This window comes from Malaya genurostris, chromosome 3, assembly GCF_030247185.1.
Source record: "Malaya genurostris strain Urasoe2022 chromosome 3, Malgen_1.1, whole genome shotgun sequence".
NCBI classification, from domain to species: domain Eukaryota; kingdom Metazoa; phylum Arthropoda; class Insecta; order Diptera; family Culicidae; genus Malaya; species Malaya genurostris.
Window position 1 is genome coordinate 114,913,160 of NC_080572.1, and position 19,099 is coordinate 114,932,258.

The window sequence follows — 19,099 nt, forward strand, 5'->3', positions numbered from 1 at the left end:
ACCCACTTGCTTCACACATAAGGCGTAAGTGCTGTACACTCGAGATTTCATATAAATATTATAAATTAACATAGAAATGTTACATGATGCATATGAATATAATGCGGAGGGCTTTTTCCAATAAGTATGTGATTTTTCACGTAAATCCAATGGGAGATTTTGGCTCAGTGTACAGATAAATACCGATTTTCGTGTATAGCTTGGATAGACACGACCAACGTTGCCAGTATACCGATTTCTCGGTATTTATACAGAAATTTGACATGAGAAAGGGTTGTTGCAGAACCTTTTTTTGTTGCTCGCCAAAATGAGCTTTTGTGACATTTTCCTGGTACTTATGTTGACGAGATTCTGATATCGGTACAGATAAATTTTTGTCCGGAATACAGATTTTTGGAAAAATCTCGGGTAATTTTTCAAAAGGGCGTATAAGCAAGTGACAGTTTCTATTTAATCACTCTCTCTCTTTCGATTATTATGTTGTGATTAAAAATATTTTCTTTGATATCATTATTCTGTTTGAAAGTCTAAAGTTTCGGGTATCATTTCATGCAAAAAGTTAAGTGATAAACGTGGAAATCGCTTGGTAATTAATAGAAGAGAAAGTAAACAAAGAGAAACTGTCACTTGCTTATACGCCGTTTTGAAAAATTAACCGAGAAATGACCAAACAACGCTGATTTATAGCGAAAATATGAGGTTGTACCCAGTGCTGTCAACTGGTTTTTCCAAAAATCTGTATTTGGCGGAAAAATCTATCTGTACAATATCTTTCTCGAAAAATCAAACATCGATTTAGTGCGGAAACTGTTTTTGCGACCAAAAAAAAAAGGTCACTCGACCTGGTTTATCCCTATGGAATCCAACACATAAACAGAAAATCGGTATTTATCTGTATAAAAATGCAAATATCGGTATTTTAAGAGAGCATATCTGTATTCCTGTATCGAGTTCAAAAATCGGTATAAATACCCAGAAATCGGTATAGTTGGCAGCGCTGGTTGTACCTCTATACCCAGTAAATCCGAACATCGGACGCATCGTGCAAGAAAGCTTTTGATTGCGTTTTGAGCTTACATAGTGTATCGGTAGAATAAAAGAGTGAAGAAATACCAAAGCAGAGAGCGAATGTCCTGATTCTCAGGGGATGGGATATATCGGGGTTGGATTACCAACTCCGAACATAGGGTTAGAGTTTTTCTGGCCCCAAGAGGTGAATGACCTTAAGGTTAAAGCCTCTATGATCGAAACAAAAGAATGTATTTCACACCCTATCCGGGAGACGTCGGCTCGAAAATGCCTTGTTTGATGTTCCTTCGCTCTGTTCCTATAGCGATACATGATATAAGCATACAACTTTTTTAGGTCGTCGCGGTTGATGCAAATGGTGCAGAATTGTCCGATGGCGGGCCGATCGAAGCGCTACGATCGGCCCCATATCGTGCTCAATCGGACCGATGATCGGACTTATGCGGGTCGACGAATTTCACTGGGTAAGCGTGTTTGCTATCGGCGTTTTGTATCGTTTTTCTGTCAATTAGATGTCAGCTGTGATGTCATAAATAAGATGAAGAAAAAGTTCGTAGTTAGGTCTCTCAATTTTTCACAATTTATTCGATTGTAGAACCGAGATTGAAAAATATTTATTTGCTTCTCCATTTACCAAAACCAATTTTCATTGAGACGATTCCACATTGAGTGGATATGTTATAGTTTGTAAACGTTGTTGATATACTATGATTTTTGCTATTGAAATATTAGTTCCCGTATTTTGCAAGTTTCAATAAGCGCAAGTGTTGGAATAGACTATTGAAAATGAGCAATAAGGATAAGGATAATGCATTGAACAAATTAAAGCAATTTTTTCGCATTTCCAAAACCAGCGGAAGTATGGCTAAAATGAAATAATATGGATGGTACTTTATCATTGATTTTTTTTCAATTCTAGCAACTCATCGTGATCGTAATTATTTTCCTATTTCATCGGAGTTGGAGCGAGAATTGCAACCTGAAACACCTGTGGGCCAGCGATGCAAAGCGCTGAAAGATTTCAGTGACAATGTTATCAAGTACCGTTTGGAAGAGGATGCCGTTCAACTTCTTTGGCAATTGACAAAAGATTTAATTGTCGGAAACAAATCAACCGACCAAAGGCACGTTGCATTGAGTTTCTACTGCAAGTTGATTCAAGGACAGTATGACAATCTGAAACTGATGAGAGCACAATTTTTCCGAGTAATCGTTACACATGAGGAACCGGAAGATATTGCTTATAGATTAGAAATGCTAACAAGACTAACAGAAAACGGCAAAAACATTCAGTACTTTGAAAAGGAAATAGGATCGTTTCTTATTCAGTGGATTCCTCAAATAGATCAAGCCGGTTTGATTGTTCCGTTGCTTGATTTGATCGTCAATCTGGTTAAATACAACGCTGCCAGCCTGGATAAAATTTTTTTAGTTGGAATAATCAATTACATTTTTGATATAACATGCAAAATAGATGATACGCCGACTATCCTACTTTGTTTATCAGTTTTGGATTGCTTCATCTGTTACGCAATTATTCCTAGTGAAACCTTGACATTGTTTATCGTCATTCTTTGCCGAACTGTCAATCGAGAAACTTATTGTCAAACGTCATGGAAGATCATGAAAAATTTGTTTGGAACGGCATTAGGGCATGCGACATTGTTGACCATGTGCAACATTCTGAACGACAAGACGTTCTACAGAGATGAAGCCCTGTTAAGGGGAGCTATCTTTCACACCAATGTTGGACTGTGGGGTGTTAGTGGATGCCCTGTGCCCATATTGAACTGTTCCCCATCAATCGTACTGAGTAGCTTCTGGAATGTAGGTGTAAAATGATTTATTTGTAAAATACAGTGTAGTAACTACTTTTCTTACAGGCTCTGAAAAGTGAACACGTAGTCGTGACGTACGAAGTAATACTCAGCATTCACCGGCTGATTCAGAAAAGCGGCCCCGATCTAAATGAACCAACATGGGACATTATATGCGATATCATGACAGAAATATCGTCCAATTTGGCGAAATACAGGCTGCCAAACGAGAACAAAGTAGTAAAACATTTTCACGAAACTTTGGATTTGATTGAAGAGCTATTGGAGCGTAACGATATAAACGCTGATCCAGAAAAGATTTATGGACTGATTGAAAAAGTGTCCAACGAACGTCCGGAGACATCGGTAAAAAGACTGATCGAGTACATGACATTAAAAATTTCGGCAACGCGACCACAATGGTTGTTGGAATTATGTTCCTTTATGGATCGTTTTTACAAAATGAAAAACACTATGATTCGAGTGTATGCTGTTCAAGCTCTCGTGCGAATAATGGCAGTAAATCGAGCTGCGTATGAGGAGGAAATATTGGAACGTATTGTTATGGTTCACCTGGTAGGTGTGATTCATGAAACGGATTCGGAGGTAAGAAAAGCAGTGGCCAATGCCCTCATTGAATTCATTTCGCACTGTGATACCAAACGGAGCTTCGAACTATTGGAAATCGTTGGCAAAATGCTACAGCGTCCCTACGATTGCTATGCACATAATAAGTCAATTGTCACATCAATCCGAGACGTGGAGGATATTATCGTGCTTATTGATGGGCTAATTCGAATATTCGGAGTGAAATTATATCGTATCCCTTCGACACATGCTATTAAAGTGTACCTTTTACTGATGCGCTCGTTAGAAGCTCACTATGAGAATCCTGTCGTTTTCCAAAATGTGAATACTGTGCGTCATAAAATTTTTTCTTGGATGTTGAAAGCTCGTGCAAATGCATCTTTTCACGTCGGATACCCCGATGCGCTAAATATGAATAAAATACGGTTCAGCTACTATTTGGGAATCGAGGGCCCGTACCAGCATCAAAGTATGCAACCTCAACAACAATCGGCTTCGTCCCAACAAGCACAATCGGCTAGCCAACTAAGTTTAGTTCAGCAAGACAGTGGAAAAGCTATGGAGACTATGCCCTCAACAAATTTAACAACCATTTCAATCAAACGAGGTTGCCAGATAATTGTGATTTGCCTGAAGGAGGAGAAGGATTGGCAGATCATTCAGCTTGTACTTTCTGAATTACCCAACATAATGGAAAACAAAGCATTGATCCAGGGAAATGATGTTGATTCACTAGCCAAAACACTCTTCAGAATGTACAACGAGCGGAGTTTAGTCGATAGACTCATGTTTTATCTCAACAAACCAACTCAATCTGATATACATGACCTCGTATTGCCGGCGCTTGCCAGTTTGGCTACGTACCATCAGCATTTGGAATTTTCGACCAAAAAGAACATTATTGAAGCACTCAAACAGGGTCTGATCTCCAGACGACCTCAAGTGTGCATCCAAACACTAACAGTACTGCTGCTGGAAATGCCTGATCCGTTGGTGTCCAAATTAACTGATTTACTGTTCGAGCTCAGTAAGATGGCAAACACTACAACAGTCGCCGTTCCAGTACTGGAATTTCTTTCTACTCTCAGCCATTTGCCCAATGACAGAATCGCTAACTTCCGAGTGGTGGAATATATGTACGTGTTGGCGATGTCGTTTCCATATACCAATCCGTACCGTTACGATCATTATACCGTTTCTTTGGCTCATCACGTCATTGCCGGTTGGTTCCTCAAATGTCGTTTGCCCATGCGCAAGAATCTTGTAGACTACATCGTTAAAGGTCTGGAGTCATACGTACATACTCCATTTCAAGATGGGTCAAAACCTCGCACAGACTTCTCACAGGTGAACGAGGACTCATCCAATCGCAAACGTAGCTCTAGCCTAACCGAGCAAGGATCTAAACGTAGAGGAGCAGGGGATCGAAGTGCTATCCAACAGCAGTCTCAACGACCGTCTAAACCGAACAGTGACCTTTACAATTTTCATTCAGAGTTGGCTGAAACGTGCATCGATTTCATGGCAAATCATACATACTCTCCTTGTGGAGGCATGGCAAGACGGAGTCCTGTTGCTGAGTTTTTGCTTCGAGGTGGCCAATCGAATACCTGGTTAGTGGGTCATAACCTCATCACCATTACCACCAGCGGCTGTTCAGCGGTTCCATTCCGTAATGGGCTCTGTGACCGATGCTACAATATGTGCAAAGAAAACAGCACGAAATCCGAGCCAAACACAATCAGTACTGGTCTTCCGACATCCCCTGAAACGAGTATTGCGTCGAATAAGGATTCGGGTGTCGTCGTCCCGGGAAGCAGTCATGCCGATAGTCAATCCGTCAACAAAAGGTATACCAAAGCAAGTTTGCAACATAGTAGGTAAGAGTTTGTTCTTAGTTCTAACTGTGGGTCGCGGTGCTTGTTTTCAAATTGGCTAACACCTACGACGAACCACTTTTCTTTAATATTCATCATTACGGCGTAATACCCAAAATCGAGCAATTACTTTACAGGTTTTTAGTTAGTTAGTTGTTTTTAGCCCGGTTTTAAGGTGACCATGGAAGCGAGCCACAAATGGCCGCCAAGAAATCACCTACCCTCCCACTTCACCTTCCGCTATTTTGCCCTGCTCTTGATGTAAACAAACCATGAAACAAATTTTTTCTACGCGTAGGGGTAAATATGTTGCGTAGAATTGCTACTGCATTTTGGTGACATAATCACTCATCGTATTGATATATGTTTACGATAAACTATCAACTCTTAAGAATGATTTGTGCAAAACTTTTTCGGAACTTCATTAGAAGGTTTCTTCTTAGAATGTTATTATTTTCACTCACCTCAAGATTTCAACTGATGTTTATAGCTCTTTGAAATAAGTAAGCTTTATGAAACACTTTTGAGTTGTTCTTCACCAGTAAACTTATCCTCTGATCTAAACATATTATTATAAAACCTTTGAATAACTCACAGTTCTGGTTTTGAACATTTTCCAAAAATCCAGGATAATTAGTTTGCCAGCCTGCTTTAGTATTGGTAATAAAACCCTTTTATATTAGCAGTGATGCCATACATAATCAGAGAAAAAAAACTTGCAATGCACTAAAAATGGCATTATTTTCAATTAGTCGCACATTGATATAGTTAAAATTACGGATCAAAACTATTTTCGTACGTCACCATCTAAAATTTCAATATTTAAAAAAATTCCCTTATTTCCATTTCAAACATTGCCTCCCCTCCAAGTTATTCGCAACCCTGTTGTCTTATTTACCGTCTCTATGGAATGCAAAAAATAAACAAACAGTTCAAGTATTGCAATCTGTTCAAAAAGCCTCGTCCATCTAAGAAGAGGAAAGAAGCGCTCATTCGCGTAAATCAATAGAAAAATAGATGGAATACGTTGATAGAGTGTGTTTTGGGTAGTGAGTATATGCGGGACTCATCAGTTCAAACAGTGGAAGAACTGCCAGAAGTGCCGGCTTAAAACAATACCACGAAATTTAGAAACTGTACTGGATCCAATAATTTGGTATCAATAGGTAAAGTTCTAAAATATTTTCGTCAATATATGAAATTGTATCTTCAAATTTGCATGATAAATCTTTTCAGAGCAAATAGCCGATTTGTCATCAAGCCCTCTCGTCAAGTGCCACTTGACTGTTCTCTGGGTGAGGTTGCTTTCCTATCCGAAAACGATAAACGGAAGATGTAGAATTTATTGCTTTGTATTTTTTGAATATGGGAGCTTCATATTAAAAAATTAAAATAAAAAAAAACCATTGCAACAGAGTTTGTTCTGATTTCGTATTACTATACTTAATCCATCAATGTAACAGCTTCTTTTTTACTTTGTAATGTAAGAAAAATGCCAAGAACCAAGCGAGGACAAACAGTAAACTATCTTCTTTGTACAATTCTTTTGATCGCATGATTGCAATTTGTTAACTCCAGAATGATCATTACGATGAGATAAGTCCACTCTGTTCTGCTAGGTGATTTGGATAGTTTCAGTGTTTACATTTTGTTTTTGCAACCGTATTCCTTTCAGCACACAAATATTATTATTTCAATCCTCTCTACTCACAAATACTATTACTATATAAAAAAGTATTGTTTCGCCAATACTTTTACATTTATTTTTCTTGGCTTCTGTCCACGGTCACCTTAACCTATCGGTCATTCACCGGGGACTTACAGGTTTTTGTTTTTCTAATTGGTTGAATGTATTTATCATCTCGACTCTGTGTCCCATTCAAATCGGATTATTCTGCTCGAATACGAAATTTTGCATTCTGCATCTTGATCGAGTTCGAGTTTCAAGTTGCGTACAAAAGTATCACTCGATCGAATTAGAGAAAATAAATTCTTACATTCAATCGAAATATTCCGATTCGATCGAAGTACAGAATAGGGGTGTATGTGAATATTCTCAGCAAAGCAGCGTCGAGCAATCTATGGCTGCATAGACACATTATTTGTTCCATTGACATGCTTAGGAAAATGCTCTTTTATGTATCTTCAATCAAACTCAAACTCGAAAGACAATTCAACGATATATTGAATAAGGCACACTGCCTAAGCTCTAAGATACCGAGGTCAAATTGATTCTGGTGTTAACAAAAGCTTACCGGAGCGCTTACGTCATACAGGGTCCGCCATGTAACTATTTTATTAAACATGCAATAACACAATCAATTCATCCGATTTCAAAATTTATTTTTTCATATTAAAGTGCAATCATTCCGGTTAATTGTAGAATATAATTTCATTCTGCTGGCCTTGCAGTACGCCATACGGTCGGTACAGTTTTTAGTACATTTTCGATTGTATGCAGCTTTATTTCTACTATGGCTGCACGAATGTTGCCTTTCCATGCTTGAATTGTCTCTGGCTTGTCCACATAACACTTATCTTTGACAGCATCCCAAAGATAATAGTCTAACGGCGTCAAATCATAGCTCCGAGGTGGCCAAACGACATCCGAATTTCGACTGATAATTCGATCTTCGAAGACTGTGCGCAGAAGATCGACCGTAGCGTTGGCTGTGTGGCACGGAGCGCCGTCTTGTTGAAACCAAATGTTACCAATGTCGCAATAACCGCTAATTCAAAAAAAAATAATCCATTTGAACTTAATCATTTCTGAAATATTTGTGCGGATGGAAAAAAAATTACTTGTCGTTTACGTCACGGATCGTATTATCTTATCACCGAAACCTGAATTGACAGCCATTTGATCTTCAAACTTGATCAATAACTCAATTATAAATATAAATAACAATAATTAGAATAAACCTAAGCTTGTTCAAATCTATTTTTTGTATCGTTTTTTGGTGGTCGTTCGCGGGAATAATCCATTTTAATCATCTTCGAAAAAATTGACAATGAGAAAAAGTTTTGTCTTTCAGAACATTTATATCGTTATATCTCCGGAACCAGAAGTGATAGCCAATTGATATTAGAACTTGATTAATGACCCAACAGTAGCTTTCAAACGAGCCTAAGGTTGTTTATTTTTTTATAATTAAATTTTTATTCTGGCCTTTTTGCTTTACGTAGCCGATTGTCTTACATTTTTGTTACTTAAAAAATATTGCTATTGGATCTCGTTGTCACCCTTTTTCTAGGGGGAGATGAGTTTCCATTTCCATTCAACAAGGATCGGGGGTCACTTCGTCCGCGGTTTATCTAATCATCCATTGCTTCATCGTCGGTGTTGTGTGCGATTTCCGTTTTCTTTTCGTTTTCCTTGTTGATCGTAGTCTTGGGCTCGTTGAGAGTTGTTGTAGATGCGCATTGTTGTACATTGGTTGCAGTTGCTGGTTGGTTCGAGGGTAAGTTGTTAATTGCAGCTGGTGTACTTTGTTCTATAGGGGATACTGATGGTTTCGTTGAAGGGGATGGTATGGGGCAGCAGGGACTATGTCTAAGGGCTTGACGACCCCTCCCCCGGCAACTGCGAGTTGTAGGGCTTGCCTAGGATGTGGTGGGGTTTGGCAGTGGGCTCTGCTAATCCTCTACAAAAAGCTGCATGTATCCGCAAGCAAGTCCTACTAAAGCGATCGTGTGCCGCTCAAAGTGCACAAGCCCAGCGGAAGTGCCGACTCGGCACGTTAGGACTAACGCCAGTGAGGTCCTAACTATGGCATACTGGCTACCATACCATCCATGGATACGATACGGTAGATCGGAATATATAGAGAAACTAGGGCTGACAGCTGCGGTATTCTACTCCTTCAGTAAAGCAGGGTGGAACCGGCTTGAAATGGCGAGTAGGCTAATGTCGCAGCTGCCTTCCGTCCCATAAAACCGTGGCAGGCCTTATGGCACGCCGTCTCACTTTCAGCCACCTGGTTGGGATGACTGGGTGGAAGTAGGTTCAGATGCCCTTTTCCTGATTTGCGCTGATCCGGCTCTGAGCGTAAAGCCAACCCTCGCATGGTCTCACTGCACCGCATAGGTAACCATGGGATCACGATAGCGACTACTTTCGGCTGGGTTTGACGGTAGCCATAAGGGGGACCCATATAAAACATGAGTTCTGCACCATAGACATCGGCGTCGAGTAAGAAGATAAACCCTTTCGCAAGAGGGGGTTTGAGGAGGTCTCCATCCAGAACGGGTGCGAGAGAGGAGAACGAAGCGGTAGCTGAGGGGACGAGTGACAGCAACGCCCCTGTCAAACCAGTGGACCAGCCTGAGTCCCGCGAGCAAGTGAAGGAAGTAGTCAAGCCGAGTATGACAGCGGTCATAGAACAACTCGACGCGATCATTGAATTCACGCAGGAGAAATCCAACATCAGCAAGGAGGTGAAGGTGAACTTGCTGAAGCTACGTAAGGCCGTGAACGTAGCTAAAAGTAACCAAGAGGCGTTGATAGTGCGGCTAGAGGGTGGCGAAAAGTCGGAGAAGTGTTTTCAAACAGAGCCCTTCATCTTCGATACCGATAAAAAACAGGAGGCGGTCGACTATGCGCTCCGGCTCACGATTGAGCGGAATAAACAGCGCCGGAAACGAGACAGGGATTCTCCAGGAAGTAAACGCCTGACTCCCAAGGCCAAAAGGAGTAAAGACCATGGCGGAAATGATGGGGCGAAGGAACGTGGCGAGGGGCTCAACCCAAACCTTGGCACTCGACTCCCGGATCCGAGCCATGTAAGCGAACCCAGCGAGAATCCATGACTGAAGGTCGCCAAGAAGAAAAGGGTCCAAAAAGATGCTGGGCCCATTCCCGGAAGGAGGGCTAGGGACAAAGGTGAGGCTTTGTTGGTTAAGGCCGACAAAGAAGAGTACGCCGATGTGCTCAAGGCCATGCGGAGTGAGGCAAAGCTAGCCGAGCTTGGCAAAGAGGTTCGCAGCATCCGTCGTACGAAGACGGGAGAGATGCTTCTCGAGCTTAAAAAGGGAGCTCAGGTGGGCGGAACGGAGCTTGTTGCGCTTGCCCAACAAGTCCTGGGCGACACGGCCGAAGTTAGAGTCCTGCGTAACGAGGTTGCACTCCAGTGCAAACGGTTGGATGAAATCGCCACCGCAGAAGAACTTGCCATGGCCATCAAGGAGCAAGAAGGTGTGGATGTCCCACGGGAATCCATCCGTATGAGGAAAGGACCACAGGGCACCCAGATAGCTACATTTAAGCTATCGGCCAAAGTGGGCAGGCTAAAGGTCGGATGGTCGGTATGCCCAGTGACCGCTTACCAACCGCCGGCGGTTGACATGTGCTTCAGGTGTTTCGAACCTGGCCACAAGTCGTGGAACTGCAAAGGCTCAGACCGGAGCAACCTCTGCAAGCGTTGCGGCGGCGAGGGGCACAAGGCATATGCATGCGAAAGAACGCCACGTTGCATGCTATGCGCGAGCAAGAAGAAGGCAACAAACCACGTCATGGGCGGACCAACTTGTTCAACAAGTGGAGAAAGCAAAACAACATGCAAGTAGTACAGCTGAACGTAAATCACTGTGTAGCTAGCCAGCAGTTGCTGCACCAGTCAGTGGCGGAATGGGGCATTGATGTCGCGATTCTCTCGGATCCCTATCACACACCGGTAGATAACGGGAACTGAGTGTCGGACGGATCCAAGACGGTGGCGATCTTGACGACTGGTCGATACCCAGTGCAAGAGGTGGTGAAAACACAAGCGGAGGGAGTAGCCATAGCTAAGGTAAACGAAGTTTACTATTGTAGCTGCTACGCTCCACCGAGATGGTCAATAGACCAGTTCACCCGGATGGTCGACAGGTTGACCGCAGACCTGGTGGGTCGGAATCCGGTCGTGATAGCCGGAGACTTCAACGTCTGGGCAACGGCTTGGGGCAGCCGCTATACTAATAGGAGAGGACAGACGTTACTGGAGGCCCTCGCCAAGTTAGACGTCGTGTTAGCGAATGATGGACTGAAAAGTACCTTCCAGCGGAACGGAGTCGAGTCGTTTGTCGACCTGACTTTCTGTAGTCCCGACCTAGCCGGAGATCTAAATTGGAGAGTTGATGATGGCTACACCCATAGCGACCATCTAGCCATTCGCCACACGATCGGTCACTTGGCGAGAAGCACAAGGAGGAGCTATATTCTTAAAAGTCTAGCGTGGAAGGTTGCTAACTTCGACCGCGAAACGTTTTGTGCCGCCCTTAAATTGGAGGAGCACAACGCGAACCTGAAAGGGGACGAGTTGGTCGCTATCTTGACACGGGCGTGAGACGCGACCATGCCTAGAAAGGCCCACGCCTGTTTCGACCAGCTATGTGAGGGAGCCAACTCCAACCCATGGGGCGATGCGTACAGGATGATAATGACGCACATTGATTTCGCTGCAAATAATTCATAAGTGTTAGATTTTCAATTTTTTTTTCGATATACTGATAATAATAATAATATTATACTACAACACCAAAATATTATTCTCAACATTTGCTAGTTAGCCATTGTGGACTAGCTGGCGTACGTTCTTGCGAACGTTCCTCATTAAATTCCGTACAGACTTCTTGGCGACAAGTTTTGACACTTTTTTCCAATCTTTTTCGAACTGTTGAATGGTTTCGGCTGCCGAGACATGTTTCCTAAGACATGCCTTCGTTAATGCCCAAAATTCCTCATTTGGTCGAAGTTGTGGGTAATTCGGTGCATTCATGTCTTTTGGGACGAAAGTGACATTTTTGGTAGTATACCATTCTACCGTTGATTTCGGGTAGTAGCAAGAAGCAAGATCTGGCCAGAAGACAACAGGATCCTTGTGGCTTCGAATCATGGGTAGAAGTCGTTTTTGTAAACATTCCTTGATGTATATTTCGCTGTTCATTGAACAGTGGTGTTGAAGGGCTTCGAAATCTTACCGCAGCTACAAATTATTTGCCAGACCATAGCTTTCTTACCAAATTTTTCTATTTCGTGATCGAGTTTCACGTAGGTTTCGTCGTCCATGATTATGCAGTTCAAATTTCCAGCAAGAGTCGTATTGTACAGCTTTCGAACCCTCGGTCTGATCGATGCTTCTTGTTTCGGACTACGTTTTAGTTGTTTCTGCTTCTTATAGATTCGAAGATTCAAACGTTCTTTAGCACGAAGAACATTTTACTTCGAAGTGCCCACTTTTTTGGCCACATCCCGAACTGAAACCTCCTTCTTTTGTTCGAACGCCTTCAGTATACGTTCGATCCGTTTTCGGTTTATCCTCAAAGGTGTTATCCTCACCGAAATTCCTGATTGCATTTCGCACGGCTTTTTTACTTACTCCTTCCATTTTTGCTATCTTTCTCAGTGACAGTCCGCGTTCTGTGCACCATTTGTACACAATTTTTCGACGTTTTTCTGCTGAAAGTCCACGAAAAAACAAACTAGCGAAAACGAAACAAACTAATGAAAACGAATAAACAACTGCACAAGAGTGTAAACAACAGGACGCAGCCATAAAAATTGACAGATTCTGAACCATTGCCAAATGGCTGCGGTTTTTGGTTGCGTCCATACTTTCTGGGACAGTTTTTAGTTTGTTTCAGAGGGTTCTTCATAATGGCCCTGTATTTTTCTATTGGGCGAAGTATCGGTATATTTGAGAGGCTCAGACCGCCAAATCCAGCCATAAGAACTTCATATCTTCGTGAACCTCAAAAAGAGGGAGAAGCCACTTTTGGATATACTCTTTCAAATGAAAGGTATACTCTGTTTTTTACAAGTACAAATCGTTTACCAAGTTAAGAACTTCTTGGCAAACTTCGACATCTTCTGTGTTCGGAGATTCTCGGTGACACTATACTTATCCTTAGCCTAGAATCTGTTTGAAGCTCGTCTTCACATATATCTTGTTTCCCACACACAGTTACGCAGCAGTTTGGTTTCGTTAACTTCTGGTCGTACAACTTCGGGTCACGGCTTTTTCAATCGTATTCCATTGCTCGTTACGGTTTGGAGACTTCGGAGCCCTAAACATACATAGTCCAGCTCGAGTTTCGTTAATCTGCACGAAAGTTTTGCTCACGTGCAACTTTTTAGCCACATCTCGAACTGAGGCGTTCGGTTCCCGTTTAAAAACCTCAACTACGCATTTGTGATCGTCCCGGTTGATCAGACGGTTTGTTCGGATTTTCGCTTCCGATCAACAGTAAGATGTTTTTCGTATTCTAGAACTCGTGCTTCACAACTTTTGTTCGATGGCGCGATGCGACAGACCCTTATTCTTAAAGAACATGTACAAACTTAAAGGACATGTACAAAGCGCTGTTCTTTCATCACTCTGTTTGAAAACTTTTGCACGTTAAATTAACGTGTAAATAATGCATATTAAACTACGTTCACGCAAAATTTCAATAATTTTACACAAACTTGGAACTGTTTGAGCGTGAGCGGATTTTAAATGATACACTGTTTAAGCTTGTTCCAAAATATTTGGGCTATTGGGTCATTGATTGAGTTCGTAGATCAATTGGCAAAGCTATCTTCTTGGAGATGACTGAATGAATTTTGATAAACTTAAGCTGGCGATCATTTCCGGTTCGGAAGATGTAATTTTATAGGAAAATCAATCTGATGGACACGTAAAAAGCATCATCAAACCACTGGGTAAATGAAGAAGGTTTTTTCTTGTGATGAACGCAATTATTATAGCTTCAACATTTAGCGGCTGTTTTTATAAATATTTCTGGATTTCGTATATATTAGAATTACAAATTTTTATATTACATTTAAATGTCTGCTCACTGGGGGTATTACTTAAAAGCAACAATTTATTATTTGATTCATCCTGCATAGAAACGTAACCATGACCTAACCACAATTACTAATAAATGTGAAGTAACGATGTGATATAAACTAATTTGTTCCATTTTTGAGCAGTGCAAACGAGTCAGACAGCACAGATTTGACAAGTTCAACGTCTTCGTCGTCGGCCGCCACGCCATTTCCTCATGGGACCGCAGCGGCTGCATTGAATAATCGTTTCTTCCGGCAAGGTTCACAAGAAGGTTACTCATTGGGCTCGCTTGAAATTCTTTCCCGTCGCGGTAGTAATCCGGATGCAACTGCAGAAAATATTACTACAGCAGGAACTGACCAGCAACAGTCTCATCCAAATTTGACTGTCGCTCGATCCGAATCTGCTCTAATGACGACACTTGGTAATAAGTTGATTTTACCACAACAACAACAGCAGCAGCAACAACAAAATCAACAAAATGGAAACGGCACAATAGCATCTGGTGGTTCGATGGAAAAACCAATCCAACTGTGTGCATGTTCGTGCACCGGATGGGCAGAGATCTGTATTCGTCGTCCTACCGGTGTCCTCTCGTGGATGATGAGAGTTCAGAATCAACTGCATTATGATTCATCAATGGGAGAATTTCCATTACAGGATTTAACCACTCTTTTCGTTCCCAGTCTTGGCGGTGGCATTGTTGGAGCCGATTTCATTGGAGACTTCCAGAAGAATGTATCCCTAATCAACACGAATGCACCGGCATCTGAATCATCGACAACCAGTTTGAATATCGATGAAGCAGATTCTATTACAAAACAAATTTTGCCTCAAGCTGCGCCACCTGCGAGTATCACGCCGAAGGCCAAAGTTTCTATATCGGACGAAGTTTTCGAGATTAGAAAAGACGATGAAAGCAGTGATATGGGAGATGACGACGGAACGGAAGATGTTACGACAGCAGGGGTAGATCGGACTGGAAGTACCGGTCCTATTGATATTCCAAGACCAGCAAAGAAGGATGACGAGAACGACGAACCTAATGACACGCGGGATGAAGATGTTGATCCTGACGTTGAGTTCGACGATCCTGAGGGAAGATCTAGAAATCCGGTTCGAAGAGTTAATTCAAGCCCAGAAATGAGATCGAATTGGAAGAGCCAATTCATAAATAAGTCCAACAAAGAAACTTCTGTGGGACCAGCAGGAGCAACAGGAGAGTCACTCGAATCTTCAACCGAAAGTGAAGGACAACAGAAGAAAAAGAATTATGGAAAGGGTGTGAGTTGTGAGGCTATACCTGAAGAAATAGCTGGATCGACACCTCCAAGTGTCCCTAAACCGGCAACTACTACTGATTCGAATGAAAGTCTGACTGTTCGGGCATCAGGAAATGTGAAACATCAAGCAGATTTTACCAGTTCTGGAGCTACACTGCACCCATCTGCATCGCTTCCGGAATCTTCTGGATCAGAAGCATCTAACGCAACTATTCCACGGAAGCAACATTCAGCCGATGATGCCCTTGTCACCAGAACCGAAGGCACCAGTTCCTCTACAGAAACCATTGCATCTCCTGCAATGATGCAACCAATCACCCAAACACTATCATCGTCATCTCTTAATCTTAAGCTGCCCATGGATAAGGTTACAACCAAACCGCCACAATCGCCTGCTCCTTTGTCACCTCGTTTGTTGGTCAGAAATCCAATCAATGGCAAGTTGTCTAGCTCGGGTACCGCTTCACCCTCCTTCCCAGCTATGTCAGGTGGAATACATTCGAATGAAAATGATCTACCTAGAGGAAGGTCAAAGACTATTTCTGTGGCTCGAGAACATTATAACCGAGACAATCTTAAATGGATTCAGAACAAAAATAATGTATCAAGATTACGGGGTGAACAGTCAGGAGGAGGTGCAGCTTCGCGGTCGGTCATTAGTCCTAGCTTTGTTTTCCTCCAGTTGTATCACAGTGGACAGTTCAATTCAACAGAAAGGCCCATTCTGATGGATAAAGAAACAAGTGACAGGGCTATCCACTTGCTTGATTTGATAGCTCCATTCGAAAAGCACAAAATTGGTGTACTCTATGTCGGACCAGGTCAAGCAGGAAGTGAAATCGACATACTGAAAAATCGCTACGGTAGCCTACGCTATGCTAAATTCTTGCAACGGCTCGGGACACTTGTCGCGATTAAAGAAGCCAAAGAGCACAATTTGTTCATAGATTTGGAGTGCAACGGGAAGGATGGAAATTTCACCTACATGTGGCAGGATGATATTGTACAAGTTACTTTCCACGTGGCGACGTTGATGCCAAATCACAAACACGATCCTAATTGCAACGAGAAGAAGAAGCATATTGGCAACGATTTTGTATCGATTGTCTATAACGAAAGCGGGGAGGAATATGATTTGAAAACTATAAAGGTAAGTTTAGTATTTATCACATATCAATAAATGCGAAGTTGGTTCAGTAGATTCTTGTATTTCTCACTTGAGATATTTTTGTTTATAGTTCTGTGGACGGATGAAAATCAATTTCTTTCTTGCGAAATGTTTGCGTTTTTATCGCACCAGACTTTTTCACTCGTGAGAGCTTCACTCGCATTACTGAACTGTTTCACCGAATCAATGAAAATACATTAATAACCTTTTTAATTTTTCCGCAGGCTCAATTCAACTACGCATGTGTGGTCATAGAACCCATTGAGCTGGAAAGTAATCGCGTTTTTGTACTGGCTCGTCCTGATATCGCACAACACGTGTGCAGCAAACCAAAAATCGTTTCCGACTCTAGTGCACCGTTACTTGCTCGACAAATGGCACTGCACGCTAACGTAAGTCAAGAGTCTGGTAGGCGTATCAATCTCTGCTAAAAATAATTTTTATTTTGTTTCTTCTAGTTAGCCTCGATGGTATCACAATCGTTAAAAGCCAAAAACCAAAACCCGTACGCTTCCAACTGGTTGGAAAGATTACGGAAGATCAAAAACATACGAGCCAAGATACCAAAAAGTTTTGAATCGCACGAACAGCCCGGTGGTGGAAGCAGATCTGCCGGAGGCAGCGTCGGTTCTGCTCAAGATCTTAGTACACCGTCATCTACTCGAGGCGATCACTTTATAATTTATACTCAGTAGCATTATAAACTCGCAATGTCACTAACAAAGGGTCAAACCCGTTGTAATAAGATATTTGACGCTCTCGTGATCAGGTTGTTTCGATAAGAGTGCAGGTTCATTGTTGATGAATATTTTTGACCTAGCGTTAACGAAAGCTTAAAATAAACCTTAAAATATTGTTACAACTATTTCTTGTTATTTCAACTTCCCCCTCCCATTGGTTGGTGGGCTTGACGGTATTGCAAACATCATCAGATACGATTAATTACTGTTACAATTTAATATAAATATGTGTTATAACTTTTAGTTTAATTATTGAGTTTATTGAGTGAGGCATGAAACGATTTGAATAAGATGTTGATTGCAATACGCTCCAACATCCGGGGTTGGAGAGGCCGATAGGGCTTAACTGAGCTCTTTTTTATGTTTCATTTTCATACTACCGGCCCTTATTACCGGTGTGAAGTGGAAATTAAGCGAAATGAACGTACCCCAGTCAGGTTTCACACGATAACGGAATAGTTGAATGGTGAATTAAGTTCATCTTTGACGTTTATTCTGTGAGGTGTTGTGCTCGTGTGGGATCTGATGGATGAGGTGATATGTGAGTGGAATGTGAAGTGGATGAGGTGATATGTGAAGTGGAATGCGAGAACGGTAATGAAGGCCACCGTTTCAGCTCAGGACTAACGATCGACCAATAAAAGAGATAGAAATTGGGTGACGGCACCTCCATTTTCTGAACTACTTGTATGCGGTATTGCTTATCAGAGATGAAGCAAAGATTTTGTATTTGATTTAATCACAATTCATTTATTGAAAGTCGAGTAATCGGTAGAATAATATGGTGACTCTAATAATGAAATGACTATTGGCACAATGAATTTAGTTAAAATCTATTAGAATAGAAATAGTAAATCAATGTTACAATGTATGCATGTGAAATACATATTTGTATATATGTATATGTATGTACACATGTGTGTGTATGTATGTATGTATGTGTGTATGTCAGTATGCCTTGGTGCCTGTATATATTTATACATGTATGTATGTATGCGTTGTATCAAACCGTATATGGTGATACATTTCGATTGTGAGTGAATAAGATGTTTATTGCATTACGCTCCAACATTCGGGGTTGGAAAGGCCGGTAGAGCTTAACTGAGCTCTTTTTATGTTTTATTTTCATACAACCGGTCCCTATTACCAGTGTGAATTGGAAGTTAAGTGGAGTGAACGTATCCCAATTGGGTTTCACACGATGACAACAGGTGAACGGTGAATCGAGTCCATATTTGACGTTTATTGGTGGTTTGTGTACAATGGATTACTGTGGAATGAGATAGAATATTGTAGAATAGAACGAAATAATAATGACTAAACCAATGGAAAAACCACTGATAGCTGTCAAACGATGTTCATCCAGTTTGTATTGTGAAGATGTATCGTTTGGGACCTGACGGGTGGGATGATGTGTGAGTGAAGTGTAAGAGTAACTGCATGCAAGAATGGTAATAAAGGCCACCGTTTCAGTTCAGGGTTAGCGATCGACCATAAGAAGGGATAGAAATTGGGTAACGGTACCCCCATTCATCTCAAATCCATTCGTCATTTCATATACGAGAACCATTTGTTATAGTGACATCTGTTATCTCTGTTTGATAGATTAACTTCAGAAGTAACATGAAATTTGGAACATTTTACTTCGCTTAAACAGCAGTATTTAACCATTTCCGAGCTACTACTATGCGTTATTGCTTCTTAGAGACGAGGCAAAGACTTTGTATTAGGTTTTATCACAATTCATTTATTGAAAGTCGAGTGATCGCTAAAATAACATGGTGACT

At 41.5% G+C, this 19,099-nt stretch overlaps 1 protein-coding gene across 2 annotated transcripts; it reads left to right on the forward strand.

The window, feature by feature from the left end:
* Positions 1–1,548: 1,548 nt before the first annotated feature.
* Positions 1,549–17,427, forward strand: LOC131434621 (tuberin). 2 transcript variants are annotated; one of them, XM_058601534.1, is made up of 7 exons: positions 1,549–1,590; positions 1,762–1,888; positions 1,949–2,856; positions 2,913–5,314; positions 14,265–16,554; positions 16,797–16,964; positions 17,031–17,427. In XM_058601534.1, exons 2-7 carry the CDS (start codon positions 1,816–1,818, stop codon positions 17,265–17,267), a joined length of 6,078 nt encoding a protein of 2,025 aa, XP_058457517.1. In that variant the 5' UTR covers positions 1,549–1,590; positions 1,762–1,815; the 3' UTR covers positions 17,268–17,427. The 2 variants fall into 2 exon arrangements, with proteins under 2 accessions (XP_058457517.1, XP_058457516.1); XM_058601533.1 differs by having other exon boundaries at positions 1,555–1,712; positions 1,779–1,888; positions 2,913–5,284.
* The last annotated feature ends 1,672 nt before the right edge of the window (positions 17,428–19,099 follow it).